This window comes from Lepisosteus oculatus, chromosome 1 (assembly GCF_040954835.1).
Source record: "Lepisosteus oculatus isolate fLepOcu1 chromosome 1, fLepOcu1.hap2, whole genome shotgun sequence".
Classification (NCBI taxonomy): domain Eukaryota; kingdom Metazoa; phylum Chordata; class Actinopteri; order Semionotiformes; family Lepisosteidae; genus Lepisosteus; species Lepisosteus oculatus.
The window spans coordinates 51,790,502-51,817,758 of NC_090696.1; the positions used below are offsets into that span (position 1 = coordinate 51,790,502).

The following is a 27,257-nucleotide window of genomic DNA, read 5'->3' on the forward strand; positions in this document are numbered from 1 at the left end:
CTGAACCTTATATGTCCCTTGCACATGCTCTAGTTCATATTTACCTAATTCTTTTTCTTATACATCATTTTCTCTAAACCAGTGGTTCTCAAAGTTCTATGGTCCACGGACCACTTACACCATGTCACAGATGTGGTGGACCACCTATGCCTGTGTCCACTTCTTACTCTGTAAAAATCATCACCTCTTAATGTACTAAAAATAACTAATATTGAATTATATTTTATGAAAAGTACTAATTTATTTACAAACAAAGCTGCATATTTTGCAAATATTTTTATAACTTAAAAAGTTCTTGAAAATGGAGCTGCTTTTGTTGAGCCATCAGAGAAGTGATATCTGGATCCAAGCTGGACAACTTTAGTCTCATGTCCAGAAGCAGGCACAGACATCATATCAAGCACACCTTCTGCTTCCTTGCACATTACATCTATCAATCTGTTGGAATTAGAATTACAGCACTGCTGGTATGGTTCACAAATTACCTCACTCGCATTTTCACTTCTTACTCGCACTATATAAGTTACTTTTACCATATTTAAGCCCTAGTTGATTGTATTACAAGGCAAAGCTGGAGAAAACATAAGCAAACAGACAACAGTGTATTACAAAGAGCAAAACATAATGGCAACCTCGTTAGAGCAGATCAGGACACAACTCCAGGACAGTGAGATAAAAATAAAAAAGAGAGAAGGACAGAAGAGCCTGGTGAGAGAAGTTTGGCAACTTAGTCAGCACAATTGAAAAAAAAAGCACAGGTTACATTATCTGCATCAATTGTGAAACACTTTACAAAAATAACAGACTAAGCTACTTTAGTCAGTTTAAAACTAGGTATCTGGATATGCTGTTTCTAATGGAGTTGATTCAGACTGGCTTCGTGTCAGTACTTTTATCATTTTAAATCGGGTTGGGCGGGTGCAGGTAAAAAAAAAAGCCGACCTGTGCATCACTAACGACAATAGACTGCTGCACTGCCGTAATGACGTCACTGCCAAAACCGACTGACTGTCTCGTTTTCGTTGTGTGACATTTCATTCGTGATGGATAAAACTAAAGCACTGTAGCACTAGGTGCTGATCGGGAGAATGAAGAGGCGAGGTGGTCATTAAAACACAAAGGGAACAGAAGGGTACAGCCAAGGAAAATGAATGGAAACTTGGCCCTTTCGGCAGACCCTCAAGCCAGCAAAGCCTATGTCTAGACTGGTACTCGCCCCATTACTGACATACACAGTCCCCTTAGCGTCTGGTGAAACCCTGATACCTAGAACCAACCGCTCCCTCCTCCCACTGTTTACAGCTTGCAGTTCTTAACAGTGCTCCTAGGGGGAGCCCCTTTGTAGCGGACACTACAATATTCTTTCCTCTGACTTAAACAGCTTAGACTTGCTTTAAGAAAGATGATTAGGTCAGCCTACGTACCACCTGGTGCATGCTCCCGGACCACACTTTGAGAACTACTGCTCTAAACAATAGAATTTGTGGATGTGAACCCTTTCTTTTAGAAAAAGTAAAAACTACTTTTGATTAAACAAGGGTTTCAGAGTAAATATGTTACATTATTGAATTACATTAGTGGTTCACAGACTTTCATGCAGCACTCTGGGTAGTAGTACCAATTAGAATTTGGTTTAAGATAATAAGACCTACTTGAAATATCATGTGTTAAACCCTGATTGGTATAATACCTGCATCGCTTGGTAATTTATCTTAAATGCTTCTCTTGCCTGTCACAACTCTGCTTCTTCTATGCTAATATTATTTAATCTAGAACTTTTTATTGGCTTGTGGTGTATTGACTTCTTCGTTGGTAAACACCTTAGTGAAATTTTAATTTAATACATTAACTATTTCCCTTTTACATCTAGAAGCCTCCCATTTTCATATCTGAGACACTTACATTTTACTTTTGCTACTGTTAATTTTGTTTTTTGCCTCCATTGGAATATTCTTTTCGATCTCTTTCATTGACTTTTAGGGTCCCATTTTACCTTTAATTGCAATGTATTGTACTTCTTTTATTTACCTGTATACTGTTTATTTTCATTAAGTGCTTTCTTTCTCTTTGTGTTTTGCTAAACTGATGTACAATAATCTCAAGATGCATTAACATCTCTGAAGAAATAGGAACAAAAACAGCAGAATTGGTTATGAACTGGATAAAGCCTCACATAAAAATGTAATGTTAAAATGTAATCATAATAGTATTACAAGTTCCACAGTCATATTTGTCAAGAGTCTAGTTCTGAAAACAAAAGTAAAATTAAAAACAAATCTATAAGAACATTCTGGAGTGGTGTTTTCATTTACTCTAAAAATGCATCAATTTTATTGTGGAATACATTTATCTTTTCTAAAAATATTTGGAAATTCGAGAATTAACATTAAAGTGAATTCATTTAAAGCAGGGCTTGATATTTGGCGCAGGATTGCAGGCATGCCGCACAATTTTAGTTATTCCCACAAATTTCCTGCACGCATTTATTGACAAGCTATCTCCCAGGTAAGATTAGCCTAAATCAATCCACATGTATTCTCTGTCAGATTGAGTTTTTCCAGTATGTTGCATGGCACTACAGTATGATTTCATAACGTTACACTATTTGTGTACATCTCGCATTTGTTATAGACGGACAAATAGGGATAGAAAACGGATTGATTTTAATTTGGAATCATTCAGTGTGAAAGCTTCAAAATCTAGCTAAGTAAATTCAATAAAAAGTCTGCTTTGACAGAAGGCAAGCTCTCAATAAAAAATGCCCCTGAACCTGAAAAAAAATGCAGTGATGGTGATGAGGAGATTGACAAAAGAAAACGCAAAGAGAAAGCGCTCAAAGATAAGTTTCAGGCAAGTTGGCTGAAAATATACCCATGGCACGAAATGAAAAACAGAGAAACGAGCTGTTGAGTTTGCAGCACATTCAGTAGTGTGAGGTTTATATGTTGGTGTTAAAAAAAAAATCATGTACATTAATTACACTCGAATGCAGTTGCTCATAATGCAACACTCAAAAGAAAGTGCGAGACAGAATCAAATAACAATGCTGTGGTTAATGCAATCGGAGCTGCACAATCGCGTGGCGAGGAATAGGTTAAAGGGTTACTTAAAGTGACATTTTGTAGCATAAAGTTAGCTAATTCAATTTGTTGAACTCATGAGATTCATGAAAGATAGGAATATCCTTTTTTGAAGCATCTTAAGATTTATGTATTTGTCAAGGTTTGTCAGAATTGCATCAGGCTATTGTAAGAACACTCTTAGAGTTAGATGCTGCTGTATTGACAAGTCCTGTGTTTTCTTTAATATTAGATGAGTCTGCAAACTTGGTACAGAATGCGCAGGTGGAGCTGCTATTATGAGAAAAAGCCCCCAAGGAGTTCTAAAACTCGGAAGAATTAAATTCAGTTTGAACTGGATTGTACTGCACAGCTCACCAGTTTGCTAGTGAGTGGTTCTAGTGATGCAGCCAGATGTGTGGAACAAGTAAAAAGGTTCCAGCAAGACTTGAGGAAATTTTTTTTAGCAACTCCGCTGTAAGGAGCAACAAGCTTTAAGAGTTGCAGAAACAGTCGGAGGAGCCTACACTGAAATGTATCATATACAGTGAGGTGGTTGTCAATTCAAAGTGTAGTGTCGACTGTATGCAGATCACTAAAAGCCCTGAGATATGTGATAGAACATTTGGCTGCCTCCAGCACTTAGGATAAAGCCAACAGTCTTCTAATTACTGTCAGACAGTTCAATTTTGTAGCCCTCTGTCACTTGATGAAAATACTTGGACATGTAGTCCTTCTCTCAAAGCATTTTCAAAAGGAAGACAGACTTCTCCACAGTCCAACCGATGGTTCAGTATACTTAAGAGGAATTGGGAGAGGAACTATTCCATCCTGGTCCTTCAGAGCAAGAGTTTTTTAGCTTCCTGGAAGGTAACAACTTTAAAAGAGACAAATTGATTGTCATACACAAAAGCCTGCCTCTGACAACGTGAAAAGCAGATACGTGGGTTACTTGATGAGGAAGAGAAAAAAACTATCATCCTTATCCTAAGTTATGTTCTTGTACCTTAAATGGAGAGGAGATTGGCAACAAGGTACGACTGTCTTTACAATTAACTTATGAATTGTTGCGTATTAATTATTTCGATATACTTGTTTCATTAGTCGACTATTATTCCCCACCAAGATGCTGAAATCCCCCCCTGTGAGCTTCATATAAAGGGGGAATTCCCCCTCATTTTCAAAATTAATTTTCAAGCCCTGATTTAAAGGCAGGATTATTGAAATCTCACGGTGCAATGTGCGTAGCTTTTAGTAGTTTTAGTTCCAGTTAGTATTGGTCTATATAGTGGCATAATGGCATTACATATTAACTCTATTTTTTTATTTAGACACTTTTTTTCATTTAAATTAATGCACCAGTGGCAGTGCAGGTCTGTCTGATGAAAGATTATGTCTGCTTTGTTGATGTAGCACAAGCATGTGGAGCCATCCTTTAATGCACTATGGATAAATACACTAAGGTGAGCAAAATTGGGGAAGGATCATTTGGGAAAGCTATTCTTGTGAAGTCCAAGGAAGATGGAAAGCAGTATGTTATCAAGGAGATCAACATTTCAAAGGTAGGCCATAACTGTTCTTTTTTTAGTCAATTTAGCTGTTGGTCGCATCAGTTGTTTGAAAGACTGGAATATAAGCTTAATATTAAAATTATTATTCCGTATTCGAGCTACTTTGTGTACTATTGTAAGTGTCCCTAAGAAAAGGAATCTATTTCTTACACACTAAACCCAGGCTGCCCAAATAACATCATTTGCTTCATTCTGTAATATTGCTACAAGCAGCTCCTTAATTTAATTGAAAATTAACAGGATAATTAGCAGATATTGTAATGAGCTGATCATATCAAAGATTACAGATGATATCTGTAATGGAATAGATTGGAAAGACCGCAAATTGAGTAGCCCTGCTGTAGTCCATACTCCAGATGTGCTTGGGGAACAATTCTCACAACTTGTAAATTTTTATTAAAGCTCTGAGCAAGGTGGTCAAGTATACTGTAAACAAATGTCACAGAACAGATTGCATGTTACATTCATAATGCCATCAGAAAACATGGTGCAGAGCTGAAATACAATAAATCATTTAATATTATTCACTAGAACTAGTTCGTTTTCACTAGTTAAAAATTTCAGATGTGCTCTGTTGTGCCCCATAACTTTGGGGTGACTAAATACAGTTATGGTTGTCATTTGGGTAGAGATTGTGTTTCAATCCTTGGTTGAATTCTCTAGGGCTTATTAATATCCTTAACTTGTTATACATTGGATGCCTTGGAATACCTATATTTAGATGTTCCTTACTGACTTTTGCTGTGTCCATAAACAAATTGCCATCAGTACATTTTATCTTTCCTCATGTCATTTTTTTTTGCTCTGAAGATGTCTAACAAGGAGAGGCAGGAATCGAGGAGAGAGGTGGCTGTTCTTGCAAATATGAAACATCCCAATATTGTCCAATACAGGGAGTCATTTGAAGGTAACATCATTTCAAAGTGCTTGATGAATATTTTTTCCCATGTTGATACCTCAAAAAGAGGCCATGGAGACATGTACTGTTGTGAGAAAAAGTTTGTGAACACTTTGGAATGATCTGGATTTCTGCATGAATGGCTCCTAAAATGTGATCAGATCTTCATCTAAGTCATAATAAAAAAATAAAGACAGTCTTATTTATCAAACAACACACATTTTACATTGTCATATCTTTATGGAACAAATGGTTTAAACACTAAAGGTCATTGATGGGGAAAAAGAATGTGAACCTCTAGGATAATGACATCTTGAAAAGAGGGTAAGTGGTGCAATATGGCCCGATCAAAAGAGTTTTCAGAGGACCTCAGAAGAAGAGTTGTTGAAGCTCTTAAGACCGGAAAGTTTTATAGAAAGATTTCTTAAGACTTGGGCCTCCGTCAGTTTACAGTCAGGCAGATAGTTTACAAATGGAAGAAATTCAGCACTGTTGCTACTCTGCCTAGGAGTGGGCGTCCTACAAAGATCAGTGCAAGGGCACGCCATACAATCCTCAAACAGGTGACATGGAACCCTAGAGTGACAGTGATGCAGATGAATGTCTGTGTTCGTGAGAAATGTTGTGGCGTGATCTGAAGCAGGCCATGCAAGCAAGACATCCCAAAAATATACACGATTGAAACAGTTTTGTATAGAGGAATGGGTAAAAAAAAACTCCTAACCGCTGTGCAGGTCTGATCAGCAGATACAGAAAGCTGTAGTAGTTCAGGTGGGTAGCTGCGTCAGCATGCATAGGCTGCAAAGGAACAAGTAATAGGTTTATTCCATGCTGAAAAAAGAAGAGAGAAACGTTTCGGCCGTGGAGCCTTCTTCAGGTGTGAAGGCTGAAGAAGACCTGAAGAAGGCTCCACGGCCAAAACGTTTCTCTCTTCTTTTTTTCAGCATGGAATAAACCTATTACATGTTCAGATACAGAAAGCTTTTGGCTGAGGTTACTGCCAAACCTGCCAAAGGAGTTTCCATTAGTTACTAAATATAAGGGTTCACATCCTTTTTCCATCAATGACCTTGATTGTTTAAACATTTGTTTAATAATGAAATGGCAATGTTAAATATTGCGTGTGTTGTTTATTAAATAAGACTGTATTTATTATTATGACTTAAATGAAGATCAGATTGCATTTTAGGAGCCATTCATGCAGAAATCCATATAATTTCTAAGGTTTCACAAACCTTTTCTAACAACTGTATGTTTCATCCACCAGTGTGCAGATCTACATTTAATCTTATTACAGTTGAGCTAATCAGAAATGATTTGATAAAAGGCATTAAAGTTCCTAAACACAGTGGGAAGAATAAGTCATGTACTGCTCACAATGTTGGTTATGTATAGTGTGATTTGTACAAAAAAGGCCAAATAAAGAATAGATCCAAAGAGGAACTTTGATTAAGTCTCCTTAGCAACTATGTGGAGGATGTACTTTCAAAAGCAGATATCATGTTCACTGGTTGGTTCATAAAAGAAGAACCCTGTGCATTTTCACAGTTGTCCAATCTCTGATTTTTTTAATCAAATGCCTTTATTTCAACATTAATGTTTTGACATATACACATTTTAACCTTAAAACATAGAAATCTTCATTTGTTTGTATAGTATGAAGAAGGGAAACAATAAATAAGTGATGAAATACTTCAAAAGTTGTATTTAGGTGTATCATTTTTTATGTACAAGTTTCAGAAAGTAAGAAAATGTGTTACTGAAGTCAGGAATACACAGTTAAATTAATTGAGTATAATGAGATTGCTTATTATACTTTGTGTTTTTTGTGTACAGAAACTGGCTGCTTGTATATAGTGATGGACTATTGTGAAGGTGGGGATCTATTTAAGAGGATTAATGCTCAGAAAGGTGTTTTGTTCTCTGAAGATCAGGTAAAGTATTTCAGTATAAAGGTTAATGTCTTACAAAAAATTGTATTGGTGTACAAATGTTAAGCTCTTTAAAATGCTCCTTCTATTTTGAGTGTACTGAATAGAAAAAAATTGAGAATAATGTCAGAACCATAATATAAAGGCTTTTTATTAATTCCTTTTCTGGTACCAGTTGACTTCATGGAAAAGTCACTTGAATTTGTTGTGTCATAGATCATGGATTGGTTTGTACAAATCTGCCTTGCCCTGAAACATGTGCATGACAGAAAAATTCTTCACAGGGACATAAAATCACAGGTAAGCAAAATGTAAAACATTGAGGGGTGTTTTGTTTTCCACTAAAAGTTACTTAAACATATTGAAAACATTATTCAAAGTATAGTGAAGCCTTCCAAAGATTGTTATAATTTTCTATTTGGTGGACCGCAGTATAGAAATTTCAATTACAGTGCCTTGTAGAAGCATTCAGACTTGCCCAGTTTTCATATTTTGTTGCTTTAAAACTTGCAGTCATGACAGATTAAAGTAGCAGTAAAGTTGTTACATGCTCATATTCAAAGAAAAAATACAGAAAGTAAATAGATCATCAGTAAGAAAGAAAAAATTGAAAAGTTATGAATTCACAAACATTCAAGCCACTTGCTATGGCACACCTTAATTTAGGTTCTCAAGTCCAAAAATGTCTATTTTGGTCTGATCAGACCATAGTATTCTCTTCCATTTTTTTCTCAGAGGTTCCCACATGCCTTCTGGAAAACTGTAGTCCAGATTTGATGTAAGTTTTTTGTCACTCTCCAATGAAGCCCAAATTTGTGAAGCACCCGGGCAATTGTCATATGCATAGTTTCTCCCATATCAGCCATGGAAGACTAATTTCTTTCGAGTTGTCATAGACCTTTTGGTGGCCTCCCTGACAAGTGCTCTTCTTGTCTGGAAATTGTTTTCGAGGGCAACCTGTTCTCCACAGTTATGTCATATTTTCTACCTTTCTTTATAATTGACCTTACTGTGCTTTGGGGATTTGTAATGCCTTGGAATTTTTCTTATATCCTTCCCCAGATTTTTCAGTAGCCCCATCTTAGATTACTTTAGAAGTTCCTTTGTCTTCATGATGTAGTTTCTGTTGGGAGCTGTACTAATCAACTGTGAGACCTCCCAGAGATAGTTATGTTTTTACTTAACTTATCTGAAACATTGATTGCACACAGGTGGACTCCATTCAACAAATTAAGTGACTTCTAAAGACATTTGGTTTTAACAGAACCTGTTTATGTATTCACCCATTTTACTATGATCTACTCTATGCAATCACTTATTATCTGTAAATTCTATAATTTAGGAGAATATGTAGAATTTTGTTTTCACTTTGACATTATAGAGTGTTTTGTGTAGACCAATAGCAAAAAATCCCATATAAATATCTTGTGATTCTATATTGTAAAAGTTAGATGTGAACAAGTTCAAGGGGGTGAATACTTTTTATACTGTTGTCACTCTATTTGGACTTCCAACTTGTACTCTGACACCAAAGCTTTGGTTTACAGCATTGTATGAGCCATGAAAACAAAGTCATTGGCTCTCAGAAGTTTGTGCTTAATTTGGTGTAGTATTGTGTCTTTCATTTTACTGTATACTGAAAAGACTGTGTAAAGACTCTCTCAAAGAGAGGGGGTTCAGTTTCTGTAATCAGTTGTTGCCTTGTTCTGAGGTCACTTGAGTTCTATTTATCCATCCTATCTCAAAAGCATTTGTAAGAATGTTTTCCTACATAACCTGCATATTCTTGTTTTTCTGTGGAAACTCAGTCAGCATGCGGTTCTGATTGTTAGAAGGATCTGAACACTTCTGCAATGCACTGTACTTGCTACACGTTGTATCATCTCTTTTTCGTGTCTCTAATGTCAGTGGAGTTTTATTTATTTTATTTTGTATCTTCTTTAGAATATCTTTTTGACCAAAGATGGGACAATTCAGCTGGGTGATTTTGGAATTGCAAGGGTCCTCAATAGGTATTGTTTTAAATCAATAATGTTTTAAATTTTGTATAAATTATTTTTTTCTGTGAAGAAACTTGTGTATTATGTCAGGCAGTTATCCTGCAATACTCAATGCTAACAATGTTAGCTCATGTTTTTAAATTGGGCAGTTGGTACTATATAAATAAGGTCTGCTGAGGAAGAGAAAAAACACTTAAAAAAACAACTTAATTAGAGATGTCTACTGCCTTCAGCAGTTTTTAATAATCCCCTGAGTTCCTTGTGTTTAGCATTTGGTAATGATTCAGTATTTGTTTCAAAGTGAATATAATTTTTTCCTGTGTTTGATATAACTACCTTACTAAATTTGTAATCTACTTTTTGTTTCTTTCAGCACTGTTGAATTGGCTAGAACATGCATAGGAACTCCATACTACTTGTCACCTGAAATTTGTGAAAACAAGCCTTACAATAACAAAAGGTAGCATTTTCTGTAGTTTAATTTACAAAGAAATATATGGGCTATGGTTCTGATTATTGTTGATAGATATTGCCAATTAAAATATCACTCAAGATCTCAATTGGAGATATTATGGAATTTTCAAATGACAAAATGTGGCCAGTCAAGTCATTTGTCCTAGTACTTTACAAATGGTATGTATTTTACTTTTCTGCTGACATGGGGCCTGTGTTGTTGGTCCACGGGGAAAAAAAATTAAGGCAATCCTATTTTTGCCTGCTGCTGAACAATAAGAATACATCTTTAAAAATTGAGGATCAGGTAATGTTGAGTCACGCCATTGTGATGCCCTCACCAGTATGATTGAACTAGTATGCTTCGTTGTGGGGCAGAAGATGACTCTTTTTAAAATTAATTTTACTCCCATTCATTCTGAGTCTTTTGTGTGTGATTTGACAAAATTGATGTATCCTACCTTGAGCTCCCCAAGGCTTGAAATTACTGCCTGTTTGATATTCTGTAAAAAGTATGGTGTTTATAATAGTTTCCAAGCCTGAGATTGTATTATGTTCTATATTTTAAATATGATTTTAGAGTAGCTAGGATCTGGAAGTATCATAAAAATGGTAATACGATCTGTCTTGCATCTTACTTTTTCTTTTTGCTATTATTGCTGTTGTTAAATGGTGAGATTAATTTATCTTGAAATGTTAAATGTTCTTGAAATGTTAAATTATTCTAACTAAAGTTTTTGAAAAGCCCTTTGGCATAACAAGATGCCAAAGTCATTAACATTTAATGGAATACAGATGTATTTCTTTCCATCTTATTCAGTGATCTTTTGTAAAGCACCCCTAATTCTGTATTTTCCATTTTAGTGATATCTGGGCCTTGGGGTGTGTGCTATATGAAATGTGCACCCTTAAGCATGCAGTAAGTATTCACATGTATTTTTCAATGTTGTCTACATAACTGTGTGCTTGTTAAGCTTGTTCTACACTTTGCAGTACCTTTTTTGATTACAGGAAATTATTCCTGCTCTTATACATTTGAAAGCGAAAGTAATTCAAGGGTTTATTTAGTCAGTTAGATGGATTATGTGTTATACAGTAGAATCTCAACATTTGAGAGGAATGCAGAGAACCGTTTCAAATAGCCAAATTCGCATATACATCCAAGTCCCCTCCTACGTCATTGCATAATGACATTAGAGAAATCTAGTGTTTCTTTAAAAAAATGTACAAGAAACTAGATGGTTAGGTAGAAAAGTCATTTGCAAATTAGTAAAAAATGCAGGACTTTCCATTACTGAAGAAGTGATAAGGTAGTGCAGTACTCTTGGTTTTGATAACTTTTGCTAAATGAAACTGATTTCTATGGACTTTAAATCAAATATTCAACTATGACATGAATGAAGTGTTAGTGTAACAGTCTTTTCCGCTACTTTTCTTAGTTTTTCTTAACAGTTGTAAACGATCTCCAAGATGTGTAAAATTAAGTAATAATACCACATTAGAGAACCCCACCCTAATGATTCTGTTTAACAATGTAAAAAATTGATATAAAGAAAAAGCTGAACAAAAAAACAATAGTATACTTTATTAATCTTCTTATTTTTTAGTTCGAAGCTGGAAACATGAAGAATCTGGTGCTTAAGATAATCCGTGGGTCCTACCCTCCTGTCTCTGTCCATTACTCTTATGATTTACGCAATCTGATGTCACATCTCTTCAAGAGAAATCCTAAGGATAGACCTTCCGTAAACTCCATATTGGAGAATCCTTTTATATCCAGACGAATACAAAAGTTTCTCACGCCACAGGTGAATGAAGTTTTCATGAAAATTTTTTTTTTACAAAAAAAGTATCCAGTATTCTCTTGTCAGTTCATTAGAAATAAAATGGTGAAAAATAAGCTCATGTGTTTTAAAAACAATTATTGTTTTTAGTTCCTGATTTTAAGTTTTTGGTTTTCTAGTACACGTGGGATGTCAGTTTAGTATTGTCAATAGGGAGAGCTGTAAAAATGTGAAATGTAGCTCATGAGCATATTCCCATTTTTACAGACACTTGAGAAAGTGATGCTGTACTGAATATTTTTATTTACTTTGTAGTAAACTAAGTTTTAAAAATAATTAGGCTAGTGAAAATGGAAGTGTCCTTTAAGCATAAGGTGTTCCAACCTTCTTGCTTATTATTATTAAGCAAAAAGGTTTCAAATAATCCTAGACGCCCATGGATTTATTTGGTTGTTTGTGCTGATTCCAAAATTTCTGTATCTTGGTGGCCAAAATAATTTACAGTATTTTAAATGAGAACTTACTTGTGCTTTGTAAGTAACTACAGTGGCTATTAAAATAAGTCACCCCCTTGGACGTTATATACTGTATTATTGTGTTCCAAAATGGAATCATTGAACTGGGACTTTTTGCCTTTGATTGACAGAAAGCTTTCTATAATTGTGAAAACAATTCTACAGATCCTCCTTTAATAAATATAAAAAGGCAAATAACTGATTGCATACATATTCACCCTTTAGAGTCCATATTTGTTACAGGCACAGTTGGGAAAAATTAGTCATGAGTCTTCTTGGAGAAGTTTCTTCTAGCTTTGCACATTTGAACACTGCAATATTTTCCCATTCTTGCTTGCAGAATGTCTGAAACTCTCTCAGGTTGGATGGGAAAAGTTGGTAAACAGCAATTTTTTCAACTCCTGTGACAGGATTGGATTGAGGTCTAGGCTTTGAATAGACTTCTCTAGAACATTTTTTTCTTTTTAAACCACTCCAACGTGGCTGTATGTTTTGTGTCATTATTCTACTGGAGACGAATCTTCTCCCAAGTCCCATGTCTGTTGCAGACTGCATCAAGTTTATCTCCAAGATTTCTCTGAACATTGCTTCATCCATTTTAACTTCTATCTTCACAAGTTTTTCAGGCCCTGAAGCAGTGAAGCAGCCCCATACCATGATACCACCACCACCACTAGGGGTAATGCTCCTAGGTTGATGTTCACTCTCACACTTGCGCCAAACATAATGCTTGTTGTTGAGGCCAAACAGGTCAATTTTGATCTCATCAAACCATAGAATTTTCTTCCACTTGGTCTCAGAGACTTCCACATGCCTTCGTGCAAAGTACAGTCGAGATTTGATTTTACAGTTTTTCCCATCTCAGCCACGAAAGCTTGTAATTCCTTTAGAGTTGTTACAGGCCTTTTGGTGGCCTCCCTGACAATTCTTGTTTGGAAATTAATTTTCATTCATTTTTTTTCCACAGTTGTGCTATATTTTCCACATTTCTTTATAATGGATTTTACTGTGCTTTGGAAATCTGTAATGCCTTGGAAATTTTCTTATATCCTTGGTGTTTTTCAGTAACCCTATCCCAGATTTACTTTGACAGTTCCTTTGTCTTCATGGTGTAGTTTCTGTTGGGAGCTGTACTTATCAACAGTGAGACCTACCAGAGATATTTATGTTTATCCTGAACTTATTTAAGAAACCCAGATTGCACACAGGTGGACTCCATTCAACAAATTAGGTGAGTCCTAAAGACATTTGGTTTAATCAGATCCTTTTTAGGTGGATCTTGGTAAAAGGGGTGAATACAGATGCAGCCATTCAAAATGCGTGGTACAAACCCGTGGTACAGTAACCTACCCAATATGATAAAGAAATAAATGATTATTTTGTTTATTTCTTTTGCACATTTATTTGAACATTTCCATCGATTGTACAAGCACTTGGAAACTGTCCAATCCCTAGTACATCAGGCATTTTCTTTTACGCTGCAGGCATTCTCCCGGTCTGGCGCCGGTCTGTGTCTTCTAGGACAGTGGTTCTCAAACTGTGGTACGCGTACCGGTAGTGGTACGTGGCGTGCCGCCAGGTGGTACGCCAAATGACCCTGGAACTGTGTTGTGTGCGCTGAAAAAATCAGGACGGGTTTTCATATTTTGTATTTTTATACGTGTCGAATACGCAGCCTACTTACTACGATACAGTGCGCGCTAATACTTCAGTGGACACAAGAGATACTCTGTAATTCTATACCACTCTATAGGAATGCGTGCTACGGACGCAAGTGACCAATTGTATTTAAAAAAAAGCTACTGTATCTCCAGCAAATAGGGAGAAAGGAGAATGTGCGTGATTTTGGAAGAATGCCAACGTTGCAAACACAGGAATGCATAGAAATGCGTGCTACGAACGCTGGTAATCTTGTGAGCACAGGAAAGCGTGAAAAATAACAGAAAATATTTAAGAACTGTTCTAAGTTAATTTGAGAAAAATACACCGAGCGTCTCTGTGTTTCTCTCCCATGCGCATGAAATAAATACATAAAATAAACACTGAAATAAAAACGGAAACATGGAAAAATGCAAGCTTGCGGATTGCTAAAACAGGTAAGCCCCACAATATTATGTGTGGAGAAAAAGCTGCTGAACAGCTTGACCTGCTGCCCCCCCGAAAGACACAGTCATTCATAGAATTATTGAAATGAAGGATTATATCAAAAGTACGCTGACAGCGCGCGTTAAGATTAGCAGATGTTTTTCACTGCAATTAGATGAGTCTGTAGTCGATTTGGCCAATTTGCTCGTTTACGTTAGATACGAGTTTGAGGGTACGTCCAGTGAGGACTTTCTGTTCTGTAAGCCGCTACCAACAGGAACTACAGGAGAGCACGCATTTCAGCTTCTGAATGAATTTATCGGAGAGAATGGCATCGACTGAATAAATTTGTCCGAGTTTGTACAGACGATGCTAGAGCAATGACAAGCCGACACAGGGGTGTAGTTGCACGAATTAGAGAGGTTGCTCCAGAAATTAATGGTTTCATTTGTGGTCAAGAAAATGCCTGACGATTTAAAATCTGTTAGACTGTTGTGAATTGTATCAAGGCTCGAAAAATTAATTTACATCTGCTTTGCTCGACTAAACAGGCTCACCCCTCTCACTGAAATGCTGCTTTTTTATTTTTATGTGTTGTTTTTTTTCTGTAAAACACTTTGAGAAGCCACATTTTAATATATCAAACAAAGTTTATTATTATAATATTTATTATATGTATGTGTGAGTGTGTGTGCACATGCGCTCATGTTGGTCATTGATAATTTCTGGGGTTCCTATGAGATGGTGACTTGTAGGTGGTACTTGGATGCTTTGGTTGGATTAGGGGTGGTACTTGGTCCAAAAAGTTTGAGAACCACTGTTCTAGGATATAATGCCAGCAAACTCTTGTTTTTATGTCCACTATAACAGACAATCTCCTTTGCTTTTAACCGAGTGTTTAATAGTTTCCTAAAATGAAAATGATTTACTTTATTTCCCTCACGGGATCAATAAAAGTATCTATCATCTGTCTAAACTATGGGACAGAATTCTGGGGTCTCCCCATACCAGAGATTATGGTAGGGCTTCAGAATGGTGATTGTCTGACACCATCTGACACCCCTCTGATTGGAGAAAAAAAGACGTGCTGGTTTGCTATACATACAGTACTGTACCAGGAAGAGGATTTCTTTCTAATCGAAACATGTATTTTAAAAGTTTAAGAAGTAAAAACCTTACAGCATACACAGATTTCTAAACTGATCAGGATCGTTATCTTTGTCTTATGCATAATAATGTTCACCACTCTGTCCAGCAAATTAATAATAAACTTTATTTTATATAGCGTTTTAAACGAATAAGTAATTAGATTGCTCATAAACGTAATCACTTGCTTTTCTTTTTATTTAGGCTCAGATTTCAACTATAGATCGTATTATTAATAACCATAATAACAACCAACCAACAAAAACAACCATATAAACATAAAACCAACCAAAAACATAGATACAACCACAATACAAAATCAAATATATCAAACCATTATACTCTCGCAAATTGCTCCCCTTATGCAAAACCAACCCCTCCTCCCATCCCAGTTTATCCTCTTTATCATAAACAAAATCCACCTCAATTTTCAACATAAAGCATTACACAAAATCAATACCTCAACTCTCCATACTCAACAACAATAATTCACAAACAGCCAGAACATGTAACTCCACATTCCCAAACAGACCTCATTTCCATAGCCCTGCCCCTTATGCAAAACCAACATCCCTCCCCTGTTCTCTCTCTCCCCTGATGTTTGTAATCGTTTTTATTTTCAAATAAATTTTAGCAAAGTCATGTATTTTAAAAATCTTAAGATTTCTATATTTATGTCTTTATTTAGTGGTTTCATTAGTGACAAAGGCTAAAAATGTCTTTTATTTAAACCATGTTTGCTATTAAATCATTCAGGGCTAAAATATGTTCATTGTCTTCCAATGAAAGAAGGGTTCCTTTCGCTGTAGTCGGGTTGACATTAGAAGCTTGCCACGCCCGGACTGTTACACCAACGCATTAGCATGTGAAAGCGATTTCATTGAGGAGCCTAGCTTTCTTAACTAGTAAGTACTGTACTTACTGGGTTTTTGAGGGGGGGGAGGTGTCTTTCGCTGGAAATCTTGCCTCCTTCTACTTTGAAAATACCTGTGAAACCGGTTTAATTCGTCACAGCCAGCACTCCTGCAGAGAGGGGGGTTGTACTTGCAGTGTATACAGTAGATGGGAAAGCCAGAGCCGACCTCTACGCCACCCACGTGTTATGCTCTTCATTAATGTCTAAGCCGGAACACATCATTATATCTCATTTTGTATTTCTTAAAAAAAAAAATCGTTTGCCCAGCCTAACAGTATTGTTGTTATTGTTTTTAACCTGTAAAGAGCTTTGAGGAGCCACCTTTAAAGGTGCCATATACAATAAAGTTAATTATTACCATTGTTAATTTGCTGGACAGAGAGGTGAACATTATTACACAGAAGACAAAGATAGCGATTTATATTGCATTGTGCATTGTGCTGCTGTAATACAGTTTAAAAAAATTAAGTCTAAACAGTATCAGCTTTATTTATGGGTTTTAAATAAAGGCGATTTAAACGCGATTTAAATCAATATAAATGTTTATATTGTAACGCCTAGGTGACTATTCATTGTTATTAAAATTACTTAAATTCGATCATTTTAACAATGTTTGTTAAAAAAAATCCAGTGGGATTCAATCACAGACCATGTGAGGTGGGAGTCAGGAACCTAACCCACAGCGCCACCGGCAAGGTCACGTGCAGAGTGCTGAAAAAGCACTACAGAAACATTATCTACAGACAATGTACAGCGTGTACTATTCTTGTGTTGCAGTACATGAATATAATTATATCATTATTAATTTCTTTAGATACGCGATTCCATATTATATTCCCTTTTAATCAAATTCTAAAAGTATGCTTGTTGACTCCGGTATCACGTTAGTTAAAGACTTCGATGCTTAATGTTTAGGGAGAAATGGAATACTGGTGTGTATGTTTTCTTTAAAGTACCGAGACCAGCCATATACTGTATGTTTATGTTCCAAAATTAATATCGTTTATGGCCTTCACACGCGTTACAGTATGCTCCTATTCTTTTTATGCTCAGCTACTAAGATTTCCCTTCAGTGGTAAAATTCCATATAAATATTCAATACTTAAACGGCACAGTTAAGACATTAAATATACATATACATACTGTATACAGTACAGTTTGCATACGGTAATATGTTTATGTTCCTTAATCAATCTCTTTTATGAGCATGTGAAAGGCATGGTGAATCAATTCTCAAAAATTACTGCACTTTGCATGATTGGAAACAAATGCGTGATTGCGAAATGCTGTGGTGTTACTTTTACAAAGACGGTCAATGAAAAAAAGAATGTGGACCAGGGCAATACTTTGTTTACAGCTTGTCCAAGGTCATTCATTATTAATACTATTAGTAATATCTTCGTTAAAGACTTTGATGGTGACAGCTCAAACATGAGAGGTTGAGCTTTATTAGCTCCACCTTGCGGAAATTCCGGATACTATTATTTTAATTGCGGTATTATACGAGAATTTACGGTAACTCGCGGTAGACCGCGTAAAGCGCACCGCAAAATAATGCGGTATCGCCCGCGCATTTTGAATGGCTGCATCTGTATATACTATATATTTTCTGTTTTATGTTTCATATTAATTTAGTTTAATTTAATTAACAAAATTAGTTTTGTGTCAATCAATGGCAAAAAGTCCCAAATAACTACATAATGATTCTATATTGTAACAGTTAAATGTGAAAAAGTCCAAGGGGGAGTAAATACTTTTGATAGCCACTGTAGTTATTGTATAAAATTGATTTTTTTTAATGCCTTCTGCCTACAGTTTGAGAATGAATTATCTTTATTAATTGATTAATGAGAAACTTTTATCACTGAAAATCTAAATGGACCATATGCTCTGCTTGAATCTGTTAGTGCTGGTATTGTACGGCATGTATGGCATTGTACAAACGGTTCTCAAAACTGCTGCCATTACCCCCATGCCAAAAAAGCCTAACATGGCTTTCAACAATCTTAACAATTTTCGCCCCATCTCCAACTTACCCTTTCTTGTGCTGTCACACTTCAGTTACATAACCACCTCATGACAAACAACCTTTCGAACCCCTCCAATCTGGCTTCCGTCAACTTCACAGCACAGAAACTGCCCTGATCAAAGTCACTAACGATCTTCTAAAAGCTTCTGATTCTGGTTCTCTTTCTATACTCATCCTTCTTGATGTCAGTGCTGCTTTTGACACTGTTGACCATAACATCCTACTTTCTCGTCTTGAGACTGTGTTTGGAATTTCTGACACTGCTCCCAAATGGTTCAAATCTTACCTCACTGATCGCTGTCAATTTACAGGTCTGAAATTGGTCTTGTTAAGTCTGGTGTTCCTCAGAGCTCAATACTGGGCCCCTTGCTCTTCAGCATTTACATGTTTCCACTTGGTCAGCTTTTAAGATCACATGGCCTCAGCTTTCATTTCTACGCTGACGATACTCATCCATACCAAACCAAGGATGTGACTGTCTCTATTCTATCTAATTGCATCCTGACATAAATATTTAAATGACTCAAAACTTCCTTCATCTTAACTGCGACAAGACTGAAGTCTTGCTTATTGGCACCCCCCATCAACTTTGTAAAGCCAGTCCTGTAACCCTATCTGTAGATGGTTCTGTACTTGAGCTTCCATCTAAATTGAAAAACCTTGGGGTTATATTCGATTCTGGCTTAACATTCGACCCACATGTACAGTATACGGTCAAAACATCTTTGAATAAAAATATCGCTAGACTACGCCCTATGCTATCACTAACTGTGGCTGAAAAGCTGATCAACACATTTGTGTTCTCTCGAATTGACTACTGTAATGCTCTACTCCCTGGGGTATCTAAATCTACTTTGAACAAACTACAGTATGTCCAAAACTCAGTAGCCAGAATCCTGACCAGGTCTAGTGCAAGTGATCCCATTACTCCTATCCTGGAGTCCTTGCACTGACTTCCGGTCAAATTCCGTGTAGACTTTAAAATCCTCATGCTCACCTATAAGGCTCTACATGGCTTGGCACCTCAGTACCTGTCTGAACTATTATTGCCCTACTCCCCACCTCGCAACCTTCGCTCTTCTAATTCTGCTCTCCTTACTGTCCCCCAAGCCCGTCTATATTGTATGGGTGACAGGGCCTTCTCCTGTTATGCCCCCAAGCTCTGGAACTTTCTCCCCAAGGATATCAGAGAGTCACATTCCCTAAACTCCTTCAAATCCAGACTCAAAACCCTCTTCTTCAGAAAAGCCTTTACTTAACTGGTTCCCTTCTTCACCCCTCTGCTTTTCTTAGTACCACCATCCACGGTCTCCTCTATATATTGTCATTTTGTTTTATCTTGTGTATTCTTTTTATTCATTGTTGTCATCATTCTGTAAAGCGCTTTGAGAAGCCACCTTTAAAGGAGGTACATAAAATAAAGTTTTTTATTATTTATCATTTCCTAACAGTTACGAGTTCTGTCTCCTAGTCATGTTGCCATACATATGATCCTATTTCTAGTTATCAATGATATTTTTAAACAAGCTATGTAATGTCTGATGTGTATACTTTAAAATGTTTGTGATTCTGTAAAAGGTAGATTTTTTTCTGTTCTTCCTTCTGTTTTGATACATAGCTGTGTGCTTAATTCATATTGTGAAGCTTAGTTACCTGTAATCTCTGTAACTGCTAGAAACCAACCTTTTTGTTTCATTTTATCTTAGTACAAGACTGTTCATTGTTAATTATCTTATAACAAATAGACATTAATATGGAGAGCAATCTGTTAATGACTAAACGTTTCTGAAATATTTACAGTGAATTATTATAGTAATCCTTATCTTTTCTCTGCAATTTAATATGTAATGATGAGCAATTATTGCAAAATGATGTTATGACTTTGCTTTTGTAATGCTCTGTATATATGAAAGTGTTAATTCCATTACAACTGTGCCATATGGATGTTACTGCATGATAGCAGTAACTCTTGGAGCACATTTCCTGGCAAAATTAACTGCAACCAAGAATTCCATATCCAATACAGTGCTTTAATGCTGACTGCACAGTCTGTATCTGGAGGTCTTTACTAATTAATACTTTAATACCTAGGTTTTTATTAACAGTCTACTTCTTCTTTTTTTGCTTCTGTATAGATTTTATAGTGCATTTTGGTGTACTTGTTGGTATCATAAGTACCTTAATTTTGTGCCACTGTAATCACTTTATTTAATCATACTGTTTCTGCTTTTGAGAATTATGCAGTTCTATGCTTGATCTTGTAATAGTTTGATGTGCAGTATCACATCTTCCATAATTGGTAAACTTATTTTCCTAGTATAAATCGCAGTGCAATTTTCTGATTCATCCACAGCTTTAAGATCTTTTACCTTTAATCCAAACTCTTGTGTGTATATTTATATAGCGTTTGATATTTATATATTTGGAGCAAGTCCATGTTATATGAAATGGATCAGCATTTTACAAGTGAACTGAAAATCTTAAAACTTTCTTCCTTCTTTTTGTAGTTTATTGCTCAGGAATTCAGCTATCCAGCTCTCCATAAACAGCCTAAAGTCAGTGAGGCTCAAGTAGCAGCAGGTAAACAAGTGAAGGGGTACAGAACACGGGGATATACTGTTGAAATGTGCCCTTTTATCTTAAACATATAATCTCCATATTAAACTTTTTTTAATTTTACAATTACAATGGTTCTAAAGTACCTATATATTTTTAACTGAAGTAAATCCATCGCATTTTTAAATGATGCGAGTAAATCTCCATTAACTGTCTCCAGCTGAGGAGAAATTAATGTTATTATATTTTTCAGACTGCCTAGTGTTTAATTTGCCCCATAGTTCACAAAAATAAGAGTTTGGACACGGGAAGCCTGCTGGAAGTAATACATTTCCTCGAGTGCAGCATAGAAATGTACGTGAGGAAATGTACCTTCAGTATTGGTATATGAGCATAAGAAAGACTACAAATTCAGCCCATTTAACCCTTTGGGGCGTAAATAGCTGATTGATCCAATGATGATTTTGAATGCATGTTTCAGGTCCCCTTCTAGTCTTCTCATTTTAGAAAAATGTATTTAGATCTTCTCTGGTCTGATTTCAGAGCAGCAGTATTTTTCTATGACATGATAATCACAGGATATATATATACACAGGACCTATATGTATGTATTACTACTGTTTCTTATTCAAAGGACTATAACAAATTCATTAAGCATGACCTATCTTTTCCATATCCATGTTGACCATTTCCTAGATATTATTTCCTTACATATAAGTCACACTTAGTAGTCTAGTATAACTTTGTTCAGCTACAGACCTTTATCATTTCACTGCATGCGGCATGTTATTGCGGTTTGCTTTAGTGAACGTCTGAGTGAAATATGAATTTAGTACATCAGTACATATTAATTTAGTACGTCACTTTTGTTTCACTGTCTAGAAGTTTTTGTTTCAGCTATAATTTACTTCATAATTAGTGTTTTTTGCTGCTGCAGAAATAACAATTTTAGCTTCTATGTAATATTCCTTTTAGTTTCTGTCTTGACTTTTTCCTTTAACTGCATCCTGTTTTTTAATCATTTTAGAAAGCTATTTGTTTTCCTTTGTTTTACCGAATTGATTTTTTTTAATCAGTTGGGATACAGTCTGTTGCTTTTGAATTCTATTTTTTTGTTATAAAAGCACAAAATAATAATGACCTGTACATAAAACATTCTGATTTGACACATTTACTGTTTCAATCAAATCGAATGGTCTGCCTTTTTCTGCTGACTTTAGATGTGTTTTCTTGTTGCAGTAATCTTCAACCGGTCTTTTAAGCTGAAGTTTTACTTCAGTTTTAATGAATATTTTTATTTTATTTTACCCATAGTAAAGAGGCCTACTCAGGGACAGGCATCAGCTTGTGCAGCCCCAGCTCAAAAAATCACCAAACCTGCTGCCAAGTATGGAGTGCCTTTAACTGTGAGAAAGTGTGGAGATACAGCACAAAAGTCTGCAGAGAGGAAGCCACTAGTAAAACATAAACAGGTGGGAGAAAAAAGCTTTGGAAGAAACTACATTATTGTTCAATATTTAATTTGATCTGTTCTGTAAGGGTTCTGGTGTGGTCAGAATAAAGATAAAGACCAGCCCCCGAATTGGCAAATTGCATTCTGCATAAAATTAATTAGATGAGTATATGTTATAGGCCTCTGAAAAGATTCTACAGAGTATTGCATGTAATTAAGCTGTGGTAATGGTTTGTTGGAAGTGAAATTAAAATGAAAAATGAAAAATGTTGTTTGAAGTCAAGGGAAAAATACAAATAAAGATAAATTATTCAAAACACTTATAAAAGGGTGTCACATTTACCTGGTTTTGAAACATGTGTGAAACATGTTTTGTGGAAAAGTGAAAAAAGTCATGGGGACTTTCTCCAAAGACTCATCCCATTAGAATATAAGGAAAATTGTAAACACAAGGAGGCCATTCAGATTATCTGCTTTAGCACTTTTGTATAATACCGATATATACTTGTTACTACCATCTAGTATACATAACAGCAAAATCAGTTGCATACTTAGACTAGTAAATTGACATGAAGATGTAAATGAATGTATTTAAATATTTATCTCATATTTTCTGTGATTTTTAGCATATAAAACTGTTTAAGTGGTAAAATACTTAAAACATTGCATACTTAATTCCCTTTCTTTGCCTTGGAGTAGGGTGATAAAGATATTTAGTAATCTAACATAAGAATTTAAGGGCTTTTATAAACAAATGCATTTGCAATATGAAGCCATTGCAGTGTGCTTTGCATGGTGATTGGTTTTCTACACAGAGGTATCTAGAGTTGAACTGTGAATACTGTCAGCAGGGATAGCATCTTGAGTCCAAGATACCTGGGCTTGAGACCCAGTTAGCTAACATACAGTGCAGTCCGTAAATATTTTGACAGTGACATAAATTTTGTTGTTTTGGCTCTGTACTCCAGCACATTGGATTTGAAATGAATCAGTGACTATGAGGTTAAAGTGCAGAATGTCAGCTTTAATGCGAGGTATCACAGTCCTTTTTCTACATATTCCTCCCATTTTAGGGGTCCAAAAGTAATTGGACAATTGGCTGCTCAGTTGTTTCTTGGCCAGCTGTGTGTTGCTTCATTAGTTCATGCACAAGAGAGCTAACAAAAGGTCTAGAGTTGATTCTAGATGTGGCGTTTGGATCTGGAGTCTGTTGCTGTTCTCTCAACATGAGGACCAAAAAAGTGTTAATGCCATTATAGTGGGCCATCATGAGGCTGAAAACTCAGAATAAATCAGAGACATAACCAAAACATTAGGTGTGTTGAAATCAACTGTTTGGTACATTGTTAAGAAGCGAGAACGCACTGGTGAGCTTAGCAATAGCAAATGACCTGGTAGACCATGGAAGACCACAGTAGTGGATGACCAAAGAATACTTTCAATTGTAAAGAAACATCCCTTTTTTGACTGTTGAACAGATCGGGGACACTCTCTAGGATGTAGGCACAGATATGTCAAAGACTACCATAAAGAGAAGAATACACCAGCATAATCTCAGAGGGTTCACCACAAGCTGCAAACCACTGGTAAGAAAGGCCAGGTTACAGTTTGCTAAAAAGTACATAAAAAAGCCTCTAGAGTTCTGAGACAAAGCCTGATGGATGAAGATTAACCTGTACCAGAGTGATGGAAAGAGAAAAGTATGGAGACAAAAAAGAAACTGCTCATGATCCAAAGCAAACCACCTTATCTGTGAAACATGGTGAAGGTAGTGTCATGGCTTGGGCATGTATGGCTGCCAGTGGAACTGGCTCACTTGTCTTTATTGATGATGTGACTGCAGACGGCAGCAGCAGGATGAATTCTGAAGTGTACAGCAGCATCTTATCTGCTCAGATCCAACCAAATGCTTCAAAACTCATTGGACAGCGCTTTACCTTGCAGCAGGAGAGTGACCCCAAACATACTGCTTAAGCAACTATGGAGTTTTTCAGGACCAAAAAGTGAAATGTTTTTGAGTGGCCAAGTCAATCACCCAACCTGAATCCCATTGAGCATGCATTTCACTTACTGAAGACAAGACTGAAAGCAAAAAGTCCCCGAAACAAGCAGGAACTGAAAATGGCTGAATTACAGGCCTGGCAGAGCATCACCAGGAAAGATACCCAATGTCTGGTGATGTCTATGGGTCGCAGACTTCAAGCAGTCATCAATTGCAAAGGATTTGCAAACATACCAAATTTTATTTAAGATTGTTAATGTGTCCAATTACTTTTGGTCCCATTAAATGGCAGGACTGTATGAAAAGGGCTGTGGTTCCTATATGGTTCACCCAATATAGACGTAAATACCCTCGAATTAAAGCTGACATTCTGCACTTTAACCTCATAGCCATTGTTTTATTTTAAATCCAATATGCTGGAGTACAGAGCCAAAACAGCAAAAATTGTCCGTCCAAATATGTATGGACTGCACTGTATACTACAACTAAATTAGATGATCTAGTTGCCTTGCATATCAGAGAGATTCTGTACACTTTTCTAGCAGTGGAGCTTTTTACAGGTGCACGGAAGGGTGTGCAAACTAAATGAATGACATCTCAGGAGCTTGCCATATCCTACTTATTCCAGGACTTAGTGGAGCTTGATCCAAGCATAAACAGCCTGGAAGAAAAGGGGAGAATTGATGGGCTATAGATGGGTCCACTCCATCCAGTAAACACTTGGATTGAGCTTGGACTAGAGAATACCAATGTCTTGGGAATGTGTATATGCATGTTGAGGAATATTTAAACTGGGGTGCGAGACATACTATATAAAATGCTATAGAACACAATGCAGATAGGAAATGTACTGTATGATGAAATCGGGAAGTTATGCAGCAAAAGTGACATTATATTGCAGGGAAATTCCAAATTTCCACACACACATTTGCATATTCTGATATATAATAAAGAAGCTAAAACTGAGATGGTTTAAATGACTAGTGATTTCTTTTTAACACAGGTTGTAAAAGTACATCCTAGGGCAGATTAAGTCAATAACAGCGTCTTTTAAAACACCCAAGATATATTGAAGGGAACTGACATGATGGAACCACTGAGGAATAGTGGTCATAATTTTTTTTCATGTATACTTTAAAACGCAGAAATGTGAGTAAAATAAAGATGTATTTTTGTAGAAAAACAGAATATGAAGGAATAAGGCAGAATGTTCAAGCAGCAGACAAAAAAACAGATGCGTACAGAATCAATAAAAGTAGGCATTTCAAAAACCTAATGTTAAATGCTTAAAAACAAAGTCCAATCAAATCGCCTAATGGAGACAGAAAATAAATCTCTCTCTCTCATCCTAGCGTTAATCGCGCATCAGCAGGGTCTGCTTGTCGGCACGCCTGTCTCCATTTGGTGGTTTGAACCAAATCTTTTAACGGACGTTGCCATTAAATGCGACCAGGCATACTCCAACCGGCGCGTCGTGCCACCTGCCGTCGGAGTGGGGAGATTATTAGGAGGCATAGGAAATTTGTCCAGGACGCCGGGGTTACACCCCTACTCTTTTCGAGAAAGGCCCTGGGATTTTTAATGACCACAGAGAGTCAGGACCTCGGTTTTACGTCTCATCCGAAAGATGGCGCTTGTTTACAGTATAGTGTCCCCGTCACTATACTGGGGCATTAGGACCCACATGGACCGCAGGGTGAGCGCCCCCTACTGGTCTCACACACCTCTTCCAGCAGCAACCTTAGTTGTCCAGAAAAGCGCTATATAAGTGTAAGCAATTATTATTATTACTTGTTCCTTTGCATACTAAATTGATGTTTCACACAGCTGTTCGAAAAATGTCAGTAACATCTTGTTTTGTTACACAAACACTACAGTTTAAGCAGTGGTGGGTAATTTTAGCATAATTCTTACTAAGGTTCTAGGGGGGTGTTAGGATTGTTAAATAAATCACTGGTGCTTGATGATATTTTCCCTGTAATTCTGTAAGACTTCTGTAAGGTCTGTTATTTTTAGATTCCTATCTATAATATTTCAACAATCACTTAGAATGGGAACAGTAACCAAAAACTGGAAACTCATAAATTTAAAGGGTGGCATTGGAACCAGGAAACTACAGGACCAGTAGTAGTAATGTTATGGAACATGATAGAGCTAAATTTGAAGAAATCTTAGGAAACAAGGACTTTTTTTCTAACAGCTAAAATGGGGTTATAGTGAGACTATCTTGTCTATCTTGCTAGAAATGTTTGAACAAACAATGAGGACATTAGAGTGTCCAGAAAAGTGCTATATACTGTAAGTATAAGCATTTATTATTATTATTTGCTGATGATATTAACATAGGGGGAGTGGCTAACAAATACAGCAGCAAGCGAGTTTAAAAAATGGCTTGGGCTAACACTTGGCAAATGAAATACAAGAGTGATCCACACTGGTGGTAAATCTAAGGAAGTGTAGATTCATATTACGGTCACATCGGGAGCTGAACAAGGAGGGCTGGTTGCGAGTCACGCATGTACCCTGAGGACCACCTATACAACTAGAGTAACAACTATAGTTTTCATAATGTAACATAAAAGGTAACCAAAGGTGGTATTCACACATTACAATTAGGTAGTATTATGAAAATCACCCAGAAAAGAGGCAAATCTAATTACTAAATTAATAATACAGTGATAGACTGCAATAACTAGGATGCTATTGAAAGCAACAGATGAACTGTTATATAATATGCAGTTATATTTTGGCTTTGAATTAAAAAACTGTTAAGACAGCCCAATATTGAATATATGAATAACTGCTTCTAAGTTACATATTTTATTACGATCAGCAAAAATATTTAATTCATTTTTATTC

The 27,257-nt window shown here is 36.3% G+C and overlaps 1 protein-coding gene across 5 annotated transcripts in view; it reads left to right on the forward strand.

The window, feature by feature from the left end:
* nek1 (NIMA-related kinase 1) overlaps window positions 1–27,257 on the forward strand; it is an 88,257-nt gene that overhangs the window by 6,644 nt on the left and 54,356 nt on the right. For all 5 annotated transcript variants that reach the window (XM_015344937.2, XM_015344941.2, XM_015344936.2 and 2 more), the window contains exons 2-11: window positions 4,473–4,621; window positions 5,441–5,537; window positions 7,365–7,462; window positions 7,676–7,759; window positions 9,404–9,471; window positions 9,833–9,919; window positions 10,777–10,831; window positions 11,520–11,720; window positions 20,895–20,967; window positions 22,258–22,415. In XM_015344937.2, coding sequence (XP_015200423.1) covers window positions 4,505–4,621; window positions 5,441–5,537; window positions 7,365–7,462; window positions 7,676–7,759; window positions 9,404–9,471; window positions 9,833–9,919; window positions 10,777–10,831; window positions 11,520–11,720; window positions 20,895–20,967; window positions 22,258–22,415 — 1,038 coding nt within the window. In that variant the 5' untranslated portion in view covers window positions 4,473–4,504. The remainder of the gene's footprint in view (window positions 1–4,472; window positions 4,622–5,440; window positions 5,538–7,364; window positions 7,463–7,675; window positions 7,760–9,403; window positions 9,472–9,832; window positions 9,920–10,776; window positions 10,832–11,519; window positions 11,721–20,894; window positions 20,968–22,257; window positions 22,416–27,257) is intronic.